Source organism: Alternaria triticimaculans (assembly GCF_023758025.1).
Source record: "Alternaria triticimaculans strain BMP 0046 chromosome Unknown scaffold_10, whole genome shotgun sequence".
Classification (NCBI taxonomy): domain Eukaryota; kingdom Fungi; phylum Ascomycota; class Dothideomycetes; order Pleosporales; family Pleosporaceae; genus Alternaria; species Alternaria triticimaculans.
Genome location: NW_026055967.1, coordinates 961,585 through 974,813, shown reverse-complemented (window position 1 = coordinate 974,813; position 13,229 = coordinate 961,585). Strand labels below are relative to the sequence as shown.

The 13,229-nt window shown below is 51.7% G+C and overlaps 5 protein-coding genes across 5 annotated transcripts; 1 reads left to right on the top strand and 4 right to left on the bottom strand.

Moving 5' to 3' along the window:
• Positions 1-25: 25 nt before the first annotated feature.
• On the bottom strand, positions 26-3,047 carry J4E78_007179 (uncharacterized protein; the record flags this gene model as incomplete). The annotated part of the gene is made up of 6 exons (XM_049367786.1): positions 26-269; positions 552-1,022; positions 1,198-1,407; positions 1,459-2,662; positions 2,710-2,919; positions 2,987-3,047. The coding sequence occupies 6 exons, from the start codon at positions 3,045-3,047 to the stop codon at positions 26-28; spliced, it is 2,400 nt and encodes a 799-aa protein (XP_049220756.1).
• A 1,168-nt stretch (positions 3,048-4,215) lies between these two features.
• J4E78_007178 (uncharacterized protein) lies at positions 4,216-5,345 on the bottom strand (the record flags this gene model as incomplete). Its single annotated transcript, XM_049367785.1, has 5 exons — positions 4,216-4,319; positions 4,381-4,619; positions 4,678-4,871; positions 4,924-5,310; positions 5,340-5,345. The coding sequence occupies 5 exons, from the start codon at positions 5,343-5,345 to the stop codon at positions 4,216-4,218; spliced, it is 930 nt and encodes a 309-aa protein (XP_049220755.1).
• A 1,243-nt stretch (positions 5,346-6,588) lies between these two features.
• J4E78_007177 (uncharacterized protein) lies at positions 6,589-8,131 on the bottom strand (the record flags this gene model as incomplete). The annotated part of the gene is made up of 6 exons (XM_049367784.1): positions 6,589-6,779; positions 6,828-7,025; positions 7,088-7,207; positions 7,256-7,403; positions 7,428-7,823; positions 8,126-8,131. The coding sequence occupies 6 exons, from the start codon at positions 8,129-8,131 to the stop codon at positions 6,589-6,591; spliced, it is 1,059 nt and encodes a 352-aa protein (XP_049220754.1).
• Positions 8,132-9,187: 1,056 nt separating this feature from the next.
• On the top strand, positions 9,188-10,389 carry J4E78_007176 (uncharacterized protein; the record flags this gene model as incomplete). Its single annotated transcript, XM_049367783.1, has 2 exons — positions 9,188-9,786; positions 9,837-10,389. The coding sequence occupies 2 exons, from the start codon at positions 9,188-9,190 to the stop codon at positions 10,387-10,389; spliced, it is 1,152 nt and encodes a 383-aa protein (XP_049220753.1).
• Positions 10,390-10,764: 375 nt separating this feature from the next.
• J4E78_007175 (uncharacterized protein) lies at positions 10,765-12,261 on the bottom strand (the record flags this gene model as incomplete). Its single annotated transcript, XM_049367782.1, has 2 exons — positions 10,765-12,020; positions 12,069-12,261. The coding sequence occupies 2 exons, from the start codon at positions 12,259-12,261 to the stop codon at positions 10,765-10,767; spliced, it is 1,449 nt and encodes a 482-aa protein (XP_049220752.1).
• Between the last annotated feature and the right edge of the window lie 968 nt (positions 12,262-13,229).

Sequence of the window (13,229 nt, the reverse complement as noted above, 5' to 3'; positions counted from 1 at the left end):
CGCAATACAGCACCTCGCTGCGCAATCACCAGAACGCCACGAAAACCAACATGTTGTAAGATCTCTCGGTATCACCCAACTCCTCTGCTCTCGACCCTTGGAGCTTCCTACGCACGGCCTCGGCTTCGAGCCTCTTGAACCTACCAGTCTTGTCGCCTGCCAACTCCAACGCCTCTGCGAGTTTTCGCATCACCCTTGCGGTATCTCCAGCGTCGCCTTTATTCTTCTCGGCGACACGGCAAAGATCGAGAGTTCGGTTCAGGCGGTCGCTAATGCAGGTTAGTCATGATAAGAAGAAGAAATTCGGGGCGAGAAGACTTGCATTGCTTGCTGGTATTTGCCCTGTCGAATCTCGATGCTTCCAAGCTTCAACTGGCATGCTGTAGCATGAGGTGCCAGAGGATTGTTTGCGGTGAAGGTGCGTTCGGCCTTCGTGAAGCAGTCGATAGCGTCGGCCCAGTTCTCTTGGCCGTAATGGATGTTACCGAGATCGTGAAGCGAGCTTTCTGGTTAGTAAGACGCATTGGGTCGCTTATGACATCTAGACTTACACGGCCTCGAAATGCTCGTTGTTGGCATTGTCCATTCCTTTCTTGACCCATTCCATGGCCTCATCGTACTTGCCCTGTTGAAGCAAGCAAACACCAAGGTTTGTGTAGTGATGATGGAGAACGGAATGAAGTTCGTCATGATGCGGCTTAGCGAGCTCGATCACCTTACGTAGCAATGCCTCCGCTTCTTGAAACTTCGCGGGACTAAGGTTTTCCGTCATGAGAAGAAGCGCGTGGTTTGTCAAGGTGTCGCAGTGGCCGTGGTGGTCGCTAGGCCACTGGGCTTCTCTAATGGCGAGAGCTTTCTTCATGTATGGCCATGCATCGGCAGCGTGACCTCGCTCATACTCGATGATGGCGGCGGTGTTGCATATATGTGCATATGCGAGGCTTTCGTGGTCTTTACAGATTGTTTCGGCCTCAACTATCACTTGCCTGCATTCCGTCCAGAAGTTGTTCTCCATGAGATACCTGGAGAGTATGAGTAACGGTATACTATAGGACGCGACATAATTACCAAGCGAATGATCCTAAGAGAGAGGTGAAGTCGTCGAAAATGGGGTCTTTCGTTGCCTCAAACTTGTGTTGGCGATAGCGAACACATAGAGCGAGGACGTGAGGAGCAAGTCGACGGCAGCTCGCATACTGGTCACGCAAAGAGATGCCCAACTTATGCTCTGGAAATGCCTCGAAAAGTAGCTTAGCCGCTTGCAGCAAAGGTTTGCGAAGACTGTCATTCTTGGTATGCCAATCGCAGAACGAAGACTGGATCATCCGATGCATACTCATGAAGTCGTCATTGGCATCAACGCTGATCATCGAAGAGCTCATGATCGGCTCGAGAGCGTCCCCAAAACTGATATTGTCAGCGTGCGCTCTTAAGCCATGGTTATCCGGTAGATCTTACTCCGCAGCATCATGACAGAACTCCAGCTCGGATGAGAACTCCCCCAAATCGGAGGCTTCACGATCCTCATAATCGAAGAGGTCCTTCGGGATGTGCTCTGCTCCCAAACAGCACAGAATAGCCATCAACGTCAAGCTTTTCTCATCTTTCGTGAGCGGATCAAATGATGTGGACCACGCGTTTTCTAGAGACTTGTTGTAGAACACATCCGTGGCTCGTTTGTTCGATTGTTCATGTTGTCGTCTTGGATCGCGCTGGTATGATTGGAGGAAGCGGCCTATCTTTCCACCCTGGGACTTGACTTGCTTGCTCAGCAATTGTAACGCCAGTGGAAGTCCTCCTATCTCTTGCGACAGGAGCTTAGCCGATTTAAGCTCCTCTCCAGAGTACTCTTTTCGAGCAAGTACCTTTTGTAGGAAGGCTGACCCTTCTTCGTCCGAGAACTTGGGAACTTCGATCGCGTCTCCCGTAAGATCGGGCGCCAACATCGGGTGCTTCGAGGTGACCAGTACTGCGCCCCGTAGTCCATGTGGCCAGATGCTGCGCAACACTGTCTCTTCTTCGACATTATCGAGAACTATGAGCCATTTGTGCTCTTTTACCGTTAGCTTCATCTGATTGATAGCATTTGGATGCCTCTCACCTGTTGTTTTCAACCACCGGTATAGCATCAGCCGACATTTCTCAACGGCTGTACCCTCAGCATCCTCCGTAAGACCGACCTGCGTCACGGTCTCTCGAAGACTTTCTCCAAGCTGGATATCATTTTCGCACTCGATCCACAATATGACCGCTTCGGCCTTCGGGTCTTTGGCAAACGCAAGGTCTTTCCGTCCCATCGCATATTGTGATGCGAGCTGTGTTTTCCCAATCCCGGCGGGACCGCTCAGCAAGCAACACTTGATCTCTTGTGGGTCGTTTTGTGGCACTAACTCGGCTTTGATCTCCTCGAGAAGCGCCGTTCGACCGGAGAAGTATGGGTTTCGTGGATACGGTATGTTGTCGAGTGGGACTTTTGGATTGGCAGCCGCCTGGAACTTCTGCGCTCGAGGTGCACCGCTGTTGCTGGCGTCATCGTTCAACAAATTACTTTGCGATATGGCAAAGCGGCGATCTTGCGCTGCGCGCCCTCCATGCTTCACGCGCTCGATCTCCTTGGTGATTGCCGCGAGGGCTTCGTCGAACTCTTTCAGCATCGTAGGCACTAGTCGAATTAGCAAGTTCCGTATGCTGGCCCATTGGACCACTTACCCTCTCGGTTACGTGCGAGACTGGCAATTGCTCTAGACCATAGTCTGATTATGCCGGCATAGATGGCTACAAGAACACCTCTGAAGAGGGGTTCTTCTTCAAAGAGCCAGTCGTACTGTCTGATCAGGCTCAAGTCTGTGCTTATGTCTTCTAGCCAAGGCGTCACCTTCGGCAGGATCCCAAGATCTGGTTTCCTCTCAGCTGCGGACGCTGCAGTCTGAGGTAGGGATCAGTCGCTGTCAACCTACCGGTCTCACCGGTAACAAGCATAACTTACATCCAACAGTACGTGTAAGAGACCCCATATCAAGTTCGCGGCCGAGAAAGCTCCCTGACATACGGTGTTATCGAATAAATCGATAGCTATGTTGAGTCGGTGAAGAACAGACGATAGATCTTGAGGCGGCTTTTGCTTCAAGCTTCTCGAATCGATACTGTCCCGAACTTGCTCATATGTGTTGCAAGCGTCTAGCCGACCCCAGTCCTGTTTCGGAAGCGTCTGCTCACAGAAGTCGGTAGCACTCTGCCAGGTTTGGATAAAGCTGTCACCACTTGTTCTACTGTAAGCATTTCGCTGGCTAATAAGACGAATCACACGCAGAGTTCGAGAGTCTTACCTCAGAGTCGAATCTGTTGTAGTATACGAAGGTGGCCGAGAGCTAGACATCGCGCTAGTTGCAGGATTTAGATCGCATGCTACGATGAGTTTTTGTTTGTTGACTGGGTGGCTAGCTTGGTGTTTGCAGTAAAGTTGTAACAGATTAGAGCATGCCCAGGTGTGTTGCCGCCTGAATCTGTAGGGTATCAACCATCCACGAAGGCCATGTTGCACATGCACGGCCTCTTCGTAAGGCAGATTTTACTGAATGGCAACACGGGCCAAAGTGCACACGTACAGGCGTATTGGAGCTGACCCTGCGTGCTGCGGCTCATCCTGCCTAGGTACCTAGGTTGCGTGGCGTACAGAGTGAAGCTGCGTAGACCCCGCGACGCCTGTTATCGTTAGTGCAGGGCTACGGCCCGTATCTGCAGCATCTCGGGCACGCGCGACCCACAGTAACGACGATCATTTTCTGTGGTGGGAAAGAACATTCGCTTCACGGCTTCTGCGAACATCGCACTTCTTTCACTTAGGGCGCCACGAAAAGAACAACACCCGAGCGATGGCTGGATGACAGACATCCGGAGACAAGGCCTGGGTGTAGCCGCCAACATCGCAGCCTGTGGCTTGAGGGATTCCGGTGAACCCCCCACCGGGTGTACAGCAGATAACCACAATTCGTCAACTTCTTATCAGACATGTTTCACGGCATATGCACGCACGCCACCCCCGCAGATGAAGGCAATAAGTAATCAGTTGACATAGAGTAATGAAGTGAGCGTTACGGTGCGCAGGCGCGTATGCAGGCGATGCGCACGCCGAAATACAGCGCTACTGGTTGATGAGCTGTAAGTAAGAGAGATCATGGGCGCATCCCAGATCGAGCTGAGGAGGACGGCGACAGACTAGCCTGTCTTGTCATCGTGTTGGATCTTGGTTATGACAACTGAACGGGTCTCGATGCTCTTGCGCATAACGGCGTTTGGATCCGCGCAGGTATTTCGGAAGCCTGCATGCGGGCAGACTGTCGCTGTCAGCACATCGTGCGATTTTGCGACTTGGGTACTTACAGCGCGCCTGTGAACCAACCATTGAATCGTATTGGACAAAAACCAGCAGCTCTGACCGTTTTTGTCGAGAAGCCCAGTACCACTGGTGTTCCTTCTTCGGTTTGATCAGGTACAGCTCCTTGTGTCGTATTGGAGATACTTGGTCATACGGCACAAAGTCTTGCATGGGGTCGAGACTGCGGAAGTCAAGGATCGCCAGAGGAAAGTGCTCCAGGTCTTCCACCATTGGTCGCCACGTGCTTGGACGAGTCAGATCGCGATGTATCGAGGAGATACTTAGAACACATTGGTACGTACTTGATCATGCGAACTCGGTAGCCACCATTCATGTACTTTGTCTTTTCTTCTTCTGATAGTACGAGCTCGATGGACTCATGCCCCATCGCCACGGTTTCATCGACGTGCGCGAGATTGACAGGGTTGGAACCTGTCAGCTTATCGTTCAGGTCTTCTACCTGTATGTTCTGCAGAAGCCTCTCGGCTTTGCGAATCTACAAGGATATCAGACTTCGGTTGATTCAGTGGAATGGATGCTACACTTACACGGCCGTCCCAACAGCGTATAAACTCCGGCTGCAACAACCGCGTCAGAATTTCCTCGGTTTCCTTCTTGTATTCTTCGAAGACTGTCATGTTGTCGATCTCTAGATGGCGTGTAGGCTGTTTCAGTAACGCAAAGCCGGACTGGTCGACGGTAAAGTCCTCTATGCGTGCTCGCATATCTTTGATGCTGAGACGACGCTCATCGAAAAGCAGGTTTGTCAAACGAGCGTCTTTGGGCGGCTCATAGTCCGCAGGAAGCGTCAATCCAAACGGTTTCTCTTTGGCCCAGAGTGGTGAGTCTGCGAGGAAACTGATGTAGCCAATGACATCCATGTCGGGCACTGGAGAGACAGGCAAAGTAGTGAAGAACAAAGTATTGAAGATGAGCTAGAGGGGAGAGTCGAAGATATATACACTATCATGTCGATCGTCAGCCTAACGCTGTTCGAAGAGCATTTCGCGCTCTAGCCTCGAGTTGGAGAGACCGTTGCAATTCATCGCTTTGATGAGAGTCATTGCGAATGAAGTAGTATCAAGATAAAGAGGAGTTGTACCAAGTATCAAAGAGCTACGTAGTGAAACTATCCCCTTTCCGATTTTCTCCAGATCCCCACGCGACAGACACCAGCATTCTCTCTGATACCGCCTTCCATCTGAAACAGCCTCGATCTTTGCATCTGCGTTAGCGCATGAACTCGATTGCATCTTTTGTATCATACCTTGGATTTAACCAGTGCTGCTCAGGTTGGCAGGTGGGCCCATGGGGTTGATGCGCACCTCTTGCTTGTCTCCGTTACCGAACCAGTGCGAGGAGGGCTGGAAAATGTCCTTCCAGGGCTGCGTCAGATTGGGGCTTTGCGGGTATTCCCTCACCGGCTTCGGTTGGGGGCTCAATTCGGGGTAGGCCGTGTTAAGGAGGGGATCCATGTTGGTTGGTTCGTTGGATGTTATATGAATTGAAGTCTGGTAATTATGGCTTGCACTCTTGCTACAGACATCATGCCAACTTATAGACGGTCAGCATCCGGGTATAATCGTCACATGCAACGGCTGAAGATACGGAGATCGGAGATGAAGCTAGCAGCACGCAGAAATGCATGCAGCATGACAGGCAAGGTCTCTCGTGCATCTCTGCGTTGAGTGTGTGTGCCTCGCGGGCAGCAGCCTGCATAGATAAGAGATTAATGCAAGCCCAAGATAGTGTAAATTTGATCGGCATCGGATGTGTCTGCGTTGATGCATCGGCTGTTGAGTGATAAATAGAGTAGGGCGCGTGGACATGTAAGCATTCCATTTCCGGCGAAACTTGGGGCAACACCCACAAGGCTGAGTAGATCATTGGCCACAACAGAGCCTCAAGTGAGGGGTAAAGACCGCAACGCCTTGGCCATGTTGATGTGGTGCAGATACAACTCACATGCATTGGCGGTCGCTGACGTGCCCTATCATTTGGGGTATCTCAGTCCGTACTGCAACGCCGCCACAGAGATGCAATGCTACCTACGTAGGATTCACGCGCCGAGACTTTTGACACATCACTTCATATGTTCTCGCTTAATGATCCTGCGAATCAAACGAGTGTGTAATTTCGGAGCTGCTCGCGTGCGGATAGAGCGATACTTTTTCATCGCCATCTGGGCCCAGTGTGGCAGCGACACGTGCCACTCACAAAACGGCACTCGAAGTTTCGCCACCAGAGCCCAAGTCCGGCGTCTTTCTCGGTGGGAATGTTGCTTCCCATAAGCGAGCAACGTCCAGGAGGAGGCTTTCTTGGTACTTGGAGCCAATGACCAGTAATCCGAATGGCCGCCCGTTCCAATCAAGATATCCAAGCGGAAGAGTCATCGAGGGATACTCTGTAGACGTGGTGAGAAACGCCCGTGAACATAGATAGCAGTACTTACTGGCGACGGCAAGAACGTCAGGTAGGCGGCTATCCGCCGGACCTATGATGACGTCGACATTGTGCTCGCGAAGCATCTTGTCAATCGCATCATCAGCAGCCGAGGCGGTCGCCTTCACATCAAGACGGTCATACTCTGCGTCCGTAAGCGAATTCGCCTCTTCCAGACTTTGGTAGAGCTTGTCTTGTCTCGGAGAGTCTAACGATCGTTGGCTTCAGTAATGAACAGGAGATGGGGGAGGCATTGGTAAATTGTCTTACACTCTGGTAATTCGAGCTCGCGATGTTGTTCGTTGAAATCGATCAGCTCCTTCAAGGTCTTGACTTTGGGTGAATCCAGGCCGTTTGTGTAGTCTTCAAAGAGGCTGGAAAAGTCGTTCTCTGGCATGTGTCAGTGTGCATCTTGCACCTTAGTGTCGGTGAGCTCACTGATTGTGGCCAAGACGTCATTCAAACTCTCATCCAATTTCTCGTCTGAGATCAGGCTGACTGGGCCGACCACGCGCTTGGCCAGGCTTTCAATTTTCTTGTAGGCCGCGATTGTCTCCCGTATCTGCTCGCTGAGTAAGTCATGGTTCTGTTTAATTGGAAGTGCACGTACGATTTGATCCAACGCTCCAGGTTGCGGCTTCTGAACGGCTTCTGGTAGATGCCAGTGGTGTGGGTCCATGGTAGCGAAAGAGATATCTTTCCAGTCGCGAGAAGCGGAGGTATTGTAACCTTGGTCAGGCACTTCCGGATGTGAAAGATCTACGATGACATTGAGTAAACTGACGAGATCATCGGTGGTCTTCGCCATGGGGCCGAGACTGTCCCGGTTCTTAGAGAACGGAAACCCTCGGTGTTCCGACACGATACCAGGCGTGGTACGGATAGTGTACAAGGCAGCACGAATAGCTGGATTAGTGAGAGACCCATTGAAGTCAGCACCGATGGATACAGGCGCAAAGCCTGCACTAACGGCTACAGCAGACCCTGTTGACGATCCAGATGGGTTCTGTAGATTAGTGAGCATGATGATACGCGTCAACCGCGGAGAAGCTTTACCGAGTGGCCGTAGATACCATCGTCAACTACACCTCCGCGCACATATGCGGACTGGGTCTGACCTCCACGTGCAGACCAACCTCCACTCATTCCGGACGCCCTAGAGAGATTAGTCACTGTTGTTTGGAGTCTTCACTCGTTGCTCACTTCCAGTTCCCGAATTGCTATCAGAGTTAGCTTAGAGCTTTAGTACAAAAAGCTCAAACGTACGGAGAGATTCGCTTTTCCCATTAAAATGAGCCCAGCGTCCACTGCCATCTTGATGATCATGCCGGTTTCTCGAGGGTGAGAGTCTACGAACGCCCAACCACCATTCGTGGATTCTAACTGAAACTCACTTGACGTGTCCATAGCATCCTTTCAATACAGTCAGTCATGTCAAGAGGACTTTGCTTCATGCTCACCTTAATGATGAACGGTATGCCGTGTAGCGCACTCCGAACAGCCCCTTGATGTCTCTCATCATCCAGTTTGGAGGCGATCTTCTCTAGATGTGGAAGCGGGGAGATTGATATCATAGCCCTGAGTCTGTCATTGTGTTCGAGAATATGACTGTGGTATTGTCGTACAAGATCAAGGCTGGTGAGCCGCCCCTCGCCCAGTAGGCGCTGCAGCTCACCCGCCGTGACCTTCAACAAATCGAGTTTCATGTTGAAAATGGTTGAGACAAAGTAAAGCGCAAAGGGACTTTTCTGGAAGTAGTAGTGGAAGTCGGGCGAAGAGAGTGGACCGAGAGGGTGCGCCGGTGAGCTTATCGGTGGAGGAGCCCGCGGCTACTAGCGTGGGCCTGCAACATGAAGCCTTCCAGGGATGCGCGCCACGTACCCCGCTTGGTCGCTTCCATGAGAGTCTGCCTTGTGCATGCTGACGTCGTCTACGTACATGCGTTGGTAGCACAGGCGCGCTATCTTCCAATGGCCCCGGTCCGGCCCGTCTGCCATGAGATGATGTTCAAAGCGTGGTCCCAGTGCAAAGGGCCGCCCTTACTCTAGCCCCACGCAAGCTACGTTCAGTTGGCTCTACCAACGCGCGACAACAGTAGCATGATGGAAAACAATTGTGAGTAAGCAAACAATTGAAGGCACCTCGATCGCTGCTCACATCACACAAGTGCTCCGCCCATCTCTGCAAAGCTGCTTGCAGCTTCTGAAAGCAGTCTCTGGTGACCCTCTCAGCGCCAACGACATTTCCAAACCAATGTACCAATCTTACATCTCGTCTGTACGGCAGTGTATGAGAGATTACGACTTGGCGTGGGTAACAATCGCTTTGTGTGGCCCAAACCCACCGACCGAGGCAGCACTTGTGAACGGCATGTTCGATTTACTAGTGAGGCTCGTAGAGTACACTAAAGACGAGACCGAGTTCTCCATCGACGACGCGATCGATCATCTGTCATCTGATCACAACATCATACATGTCGATGAAGATAAGCAAGAACAACGCAATCAGGCAAGACACCTCATATTCGCTGCTTTGGGTTGGACAAGCGGATTGTACCGTGCCACAGCGCCGAACCAGTCTTCGCAAGAGGAATTGAGGATACGCAGCAATGCATTAGCCACCAGCGTGTCGAGCCTACCCCTCGAAAGTTGCGAGAGGCCTTTTTCAGAGTTGCTGGAATTATTGACTGGTCCCTTCCTACTGGGGAGACTGTCGGATACATATGACAGTAGTACGGACAATGACGATGCCGCTCAAAGGACAAAACTGGAAGATGCTCTAGCCGCCGAGGAGTTCGTCGTCGAACACGTCAACGCCGCAACCCTCCACCGACTCGGCGGCCTGAAGATCGTATGGGTCGATGACATGATCTCGCACCTATCATTCGATCGACTTTCTAAGGAACTACAGCTGTATCGAACGCCTTCACTGTGCAAAGTACAGCTAGGGCCGAACTCTCTTGTAGCCAAGTTAGTACATATTGAGAACTCTAGCAAACTCAGAATGCTGATGTCTACAGGCTCTCAGAAGGCGTGTATAGCGGCGCTAATAGGGCTGGCTCCATCACCCACAAGAAACTGTTCGATGAGATTCTGCTCTCCTATCGACTCATATTCGCCGAGGATCGCCACAGCCGTAAGGTCTACCACAAACGCGAACAACGAATGAGCTATCGTTGGGGAACGAACGATAGCACACTAAACGAGCTATGCGAATCAGTCCGCGCCGATCAAGAGAGCTCCGCTGATGCGAAAACGCCACTAGCTAGTCTCTTCAGCCGGGAACGATGGCTCACCAGAGCGACGCCAACCACGTTTTCCTTCAACAAACGGCGTATGTTTCCTATCCTTCGCCCCCGGCTAGAACAGATTCAGGAGTACATGCTACGTCGCCAGCCCAACCAAATGTGGACACTTTGGATCGATCGCAGAGATAAGCCAAAGTGGTTGACATTCTGGGGCGTCTTGATCTTCGGTACCCTGGGTGTCACCATGAGCTTCATTCAAATGTTGTTTGCGGGACTTCAGGTGCAGATTGGGTACAAGTCTCTGGAATGTGGATGCAAATCATGAGTGTCTTAGTCGGGATAGCGGCGTCTTTGAATTATCAGCTCCTGCGCACTTTCGAACCTGTCATAGTTACAATAATATACAAGATTAAGTCAGTGTTCGTGTGGCTTAAGCTGGTTGTTCACATCAACTCGATTCTTATAAGAGCAGTGTAGTATCGTAGCGTTTCCGCCGTCATAATCCATTGTTGTACAAAAAGCCAAGGTACGAGGTACTCCATCCAGCCTATCCGGTAGCCTGATACAAGAGGGTATATATAAAAGATCCAAACGCTCAAACACCAAACCCGCTTTTTCCCAAATCGAAAAACATCGAGATAGCAAAGAAATGTTGTTACAGAAAAAGTCATCAGAGCATCACCAGCTGCGTCATACCGTGCTATCCCCTAATGCTACCCTTCCTGTACTTGTCGTCCTTGAGCGGCACTGGCGGTGGTTCGTCGGCGTAAGACTGCGATGGCATGACGGAGTCTTTCCGCGCATGCCTCGGGTCGTAGGTCGTACTCGACAGTATCGGCTCAGGCTTGTAGGTAGCGTTCGAAAGCGTTGGCTCTGGGTTGTATGTTGCGCTGGAGAGTGTGGGTTCAGCAGCCGGCTTGGGGTCGTACGTAGTCGCTGGTAGCGTCTTGTACGTGGTTGCGGGTAAAGTGTACATGAATTCGTCAATCGCGTCGTCGATGTCGTCGAGAAGGTTTTGTTGGTCCGATTGCGACGTCTCGGATGTCGACTTGCGGTCAAAGGGATGCTTTGGGTCGAAGGGAAATGTGAAGGAAATGGGTCGCTCGTTGGGTGTGTATGAGACCCTCGGTGCGTAGTCAGGTGTCCAGTCTTTTGGGGATTGGGTCGGGCTCAGTGGTGCCAGAGAGATCATGCGCTCCGAGTAGATGCGCTCGAGATCTTCGTCCGGGGCATTACCAGGGAACAAAGATTGCGATCGCTCGCGCACTTGTGAAAAGCCGCCATCGTATGTTGTCGCTGGTAGTAGGAAGGAACCTTGCTCGGGTGCAGAGGAAGCTACCTCCCTCTCTTCACGTACGAAGGTGAAGGACATCGGGCGGTCTTTTGGGTTAGGCGAGTTGTCGTTGGAACCATTGAGCGTCGAGGAAGAAGAAAAGCCAGGAGAGAGTACCGGGTCGCTTTGGCTTCGCGTATGTGATACGAAGCGAGGGGAGGGGACCTGCAGGTATCTGGGGGAAGGCTGGTAGTCGTAGTCTGGTGGTGGTGCGATGAAGATGTCACCGTGTCCCATTCGCTCGCCAGGCGCAACATTCCGAAGTGCTTGCAATCTCTCGTTCGCAAAGTTTGACTCCAGGATGTGCGCTCTCTCGACCAGTTTGTCCACGAGCTTGCCGTGCGAGTCCTTGAATGTCCTCTTGACGAAGCTCAACAGTAGCGATGAACAGGTCATCTTGACATCTTCCCGAATATACAGTCCGTGTCTTGGAGTCTTGAGGCCAGGCTCGGCCGGAGGCTTTGGCTCGCCAGGCAGTCTTCCTCCTACTGTCCACTTCCCCTGGATATCGAGCCCAAGCGGCGCGTACACGTGTGTGTTCAGACCTTCCGCTGTGTCGTTGAAGCAAGCGTGGTAGGACACAGAACCTGTCGCCAGGCCACCCGGTAGATATGAGACCTTGTCTACGACATGTTAGCGGCTGCATGGTGGATATGTAGAAGGGTGCTCACCTTTGATAGTGTACCACATAGACCAGTACTCGTCAGTTGGCGCATAGCTAGGTGGTCTGCACTTGAACCGTTCAACAACCAAAGGGTTCAAGTCGATCATAGCTAGATGATCGCGGTACATGTCGAGCACACTCTTCCTTGTGATGCCCGCCGGCAACGGCGTAATGGTGGTGAAGACAGCGGTCTTCGGCATGATTGCTTTCTCTCGAGGTACGAGTCGTTCTTCTCCGGACTGATGTTTCAAGAAAACCTCTGCGGATACGATCAATGTTTACGCGCGCGTGAAGCTGGAGAAGTGGAAAGAAGAATGTTTGGACAGCGAAGCAGCGAGAGAAGATGTACTTGTTTCGCAGGCCATCAGATCCATCCAGCCATGGCCGCTGACACGCTTCGCACACGTATCAGGCGAGCGCTCGAGCGCAGCTTGAAAAAAGCCCCTGCATCCAGATTTGCGGAAGGTTTGGGAACTGACAGCTCCCCGCCAAGCTCCCCGCCAACAAGTCGAGAGCGGCATCATTGCCGTTTGTGGCAATCATTGGAATTATGTTCCCTGCCATCGTTGCTATATTCAGTCGGATGGCATCTGGCCGCTTTGTTTCTATGCGGGCCCCGGTGGACAGAGCATGCTCTTACTGGCATCGTCGTGGAAAACGCGTTGCCGAGGACCGAGAAACGCGAGTAGAACGCTGTCAGATGGTGTCAGCCGAGATGCAGAAGTTCTTGTTCTGTGACGAAAATCAGTGGCGTGGTGTTGCAGGTATCAGAATCCTGGAGCAGATCCGCCGCAGGTACGTTAGACGCTAGCGCTCGCGCTATGACCAATCAAGCAGTGCCGATGAACTATTGAGGGGTTGCTGACAGTTATCTTCGTGAACTCATCACTCAACACAGCCATTAATTACAACAAGGCAGCATTTCGACGTATGGAATTCCTACTGCGCGATATTCATCTCATTGATCGAAGAAAAAAGTGTCTTGTTACCGTCCGCATCGAACGTCGCGGACGAGGCTGCCGTTCCAGGCGGTTTGCGTCTCTGTTACGTTTCAGCATGGCTTCATCAGGCATACAACGCATGTTATAAGGCATCCACAAAATCTCCTCCTCGGCACACTGCTACATACCAAGCGTTTCGAAACGAGGCTAGAATTCGCCATCGACCA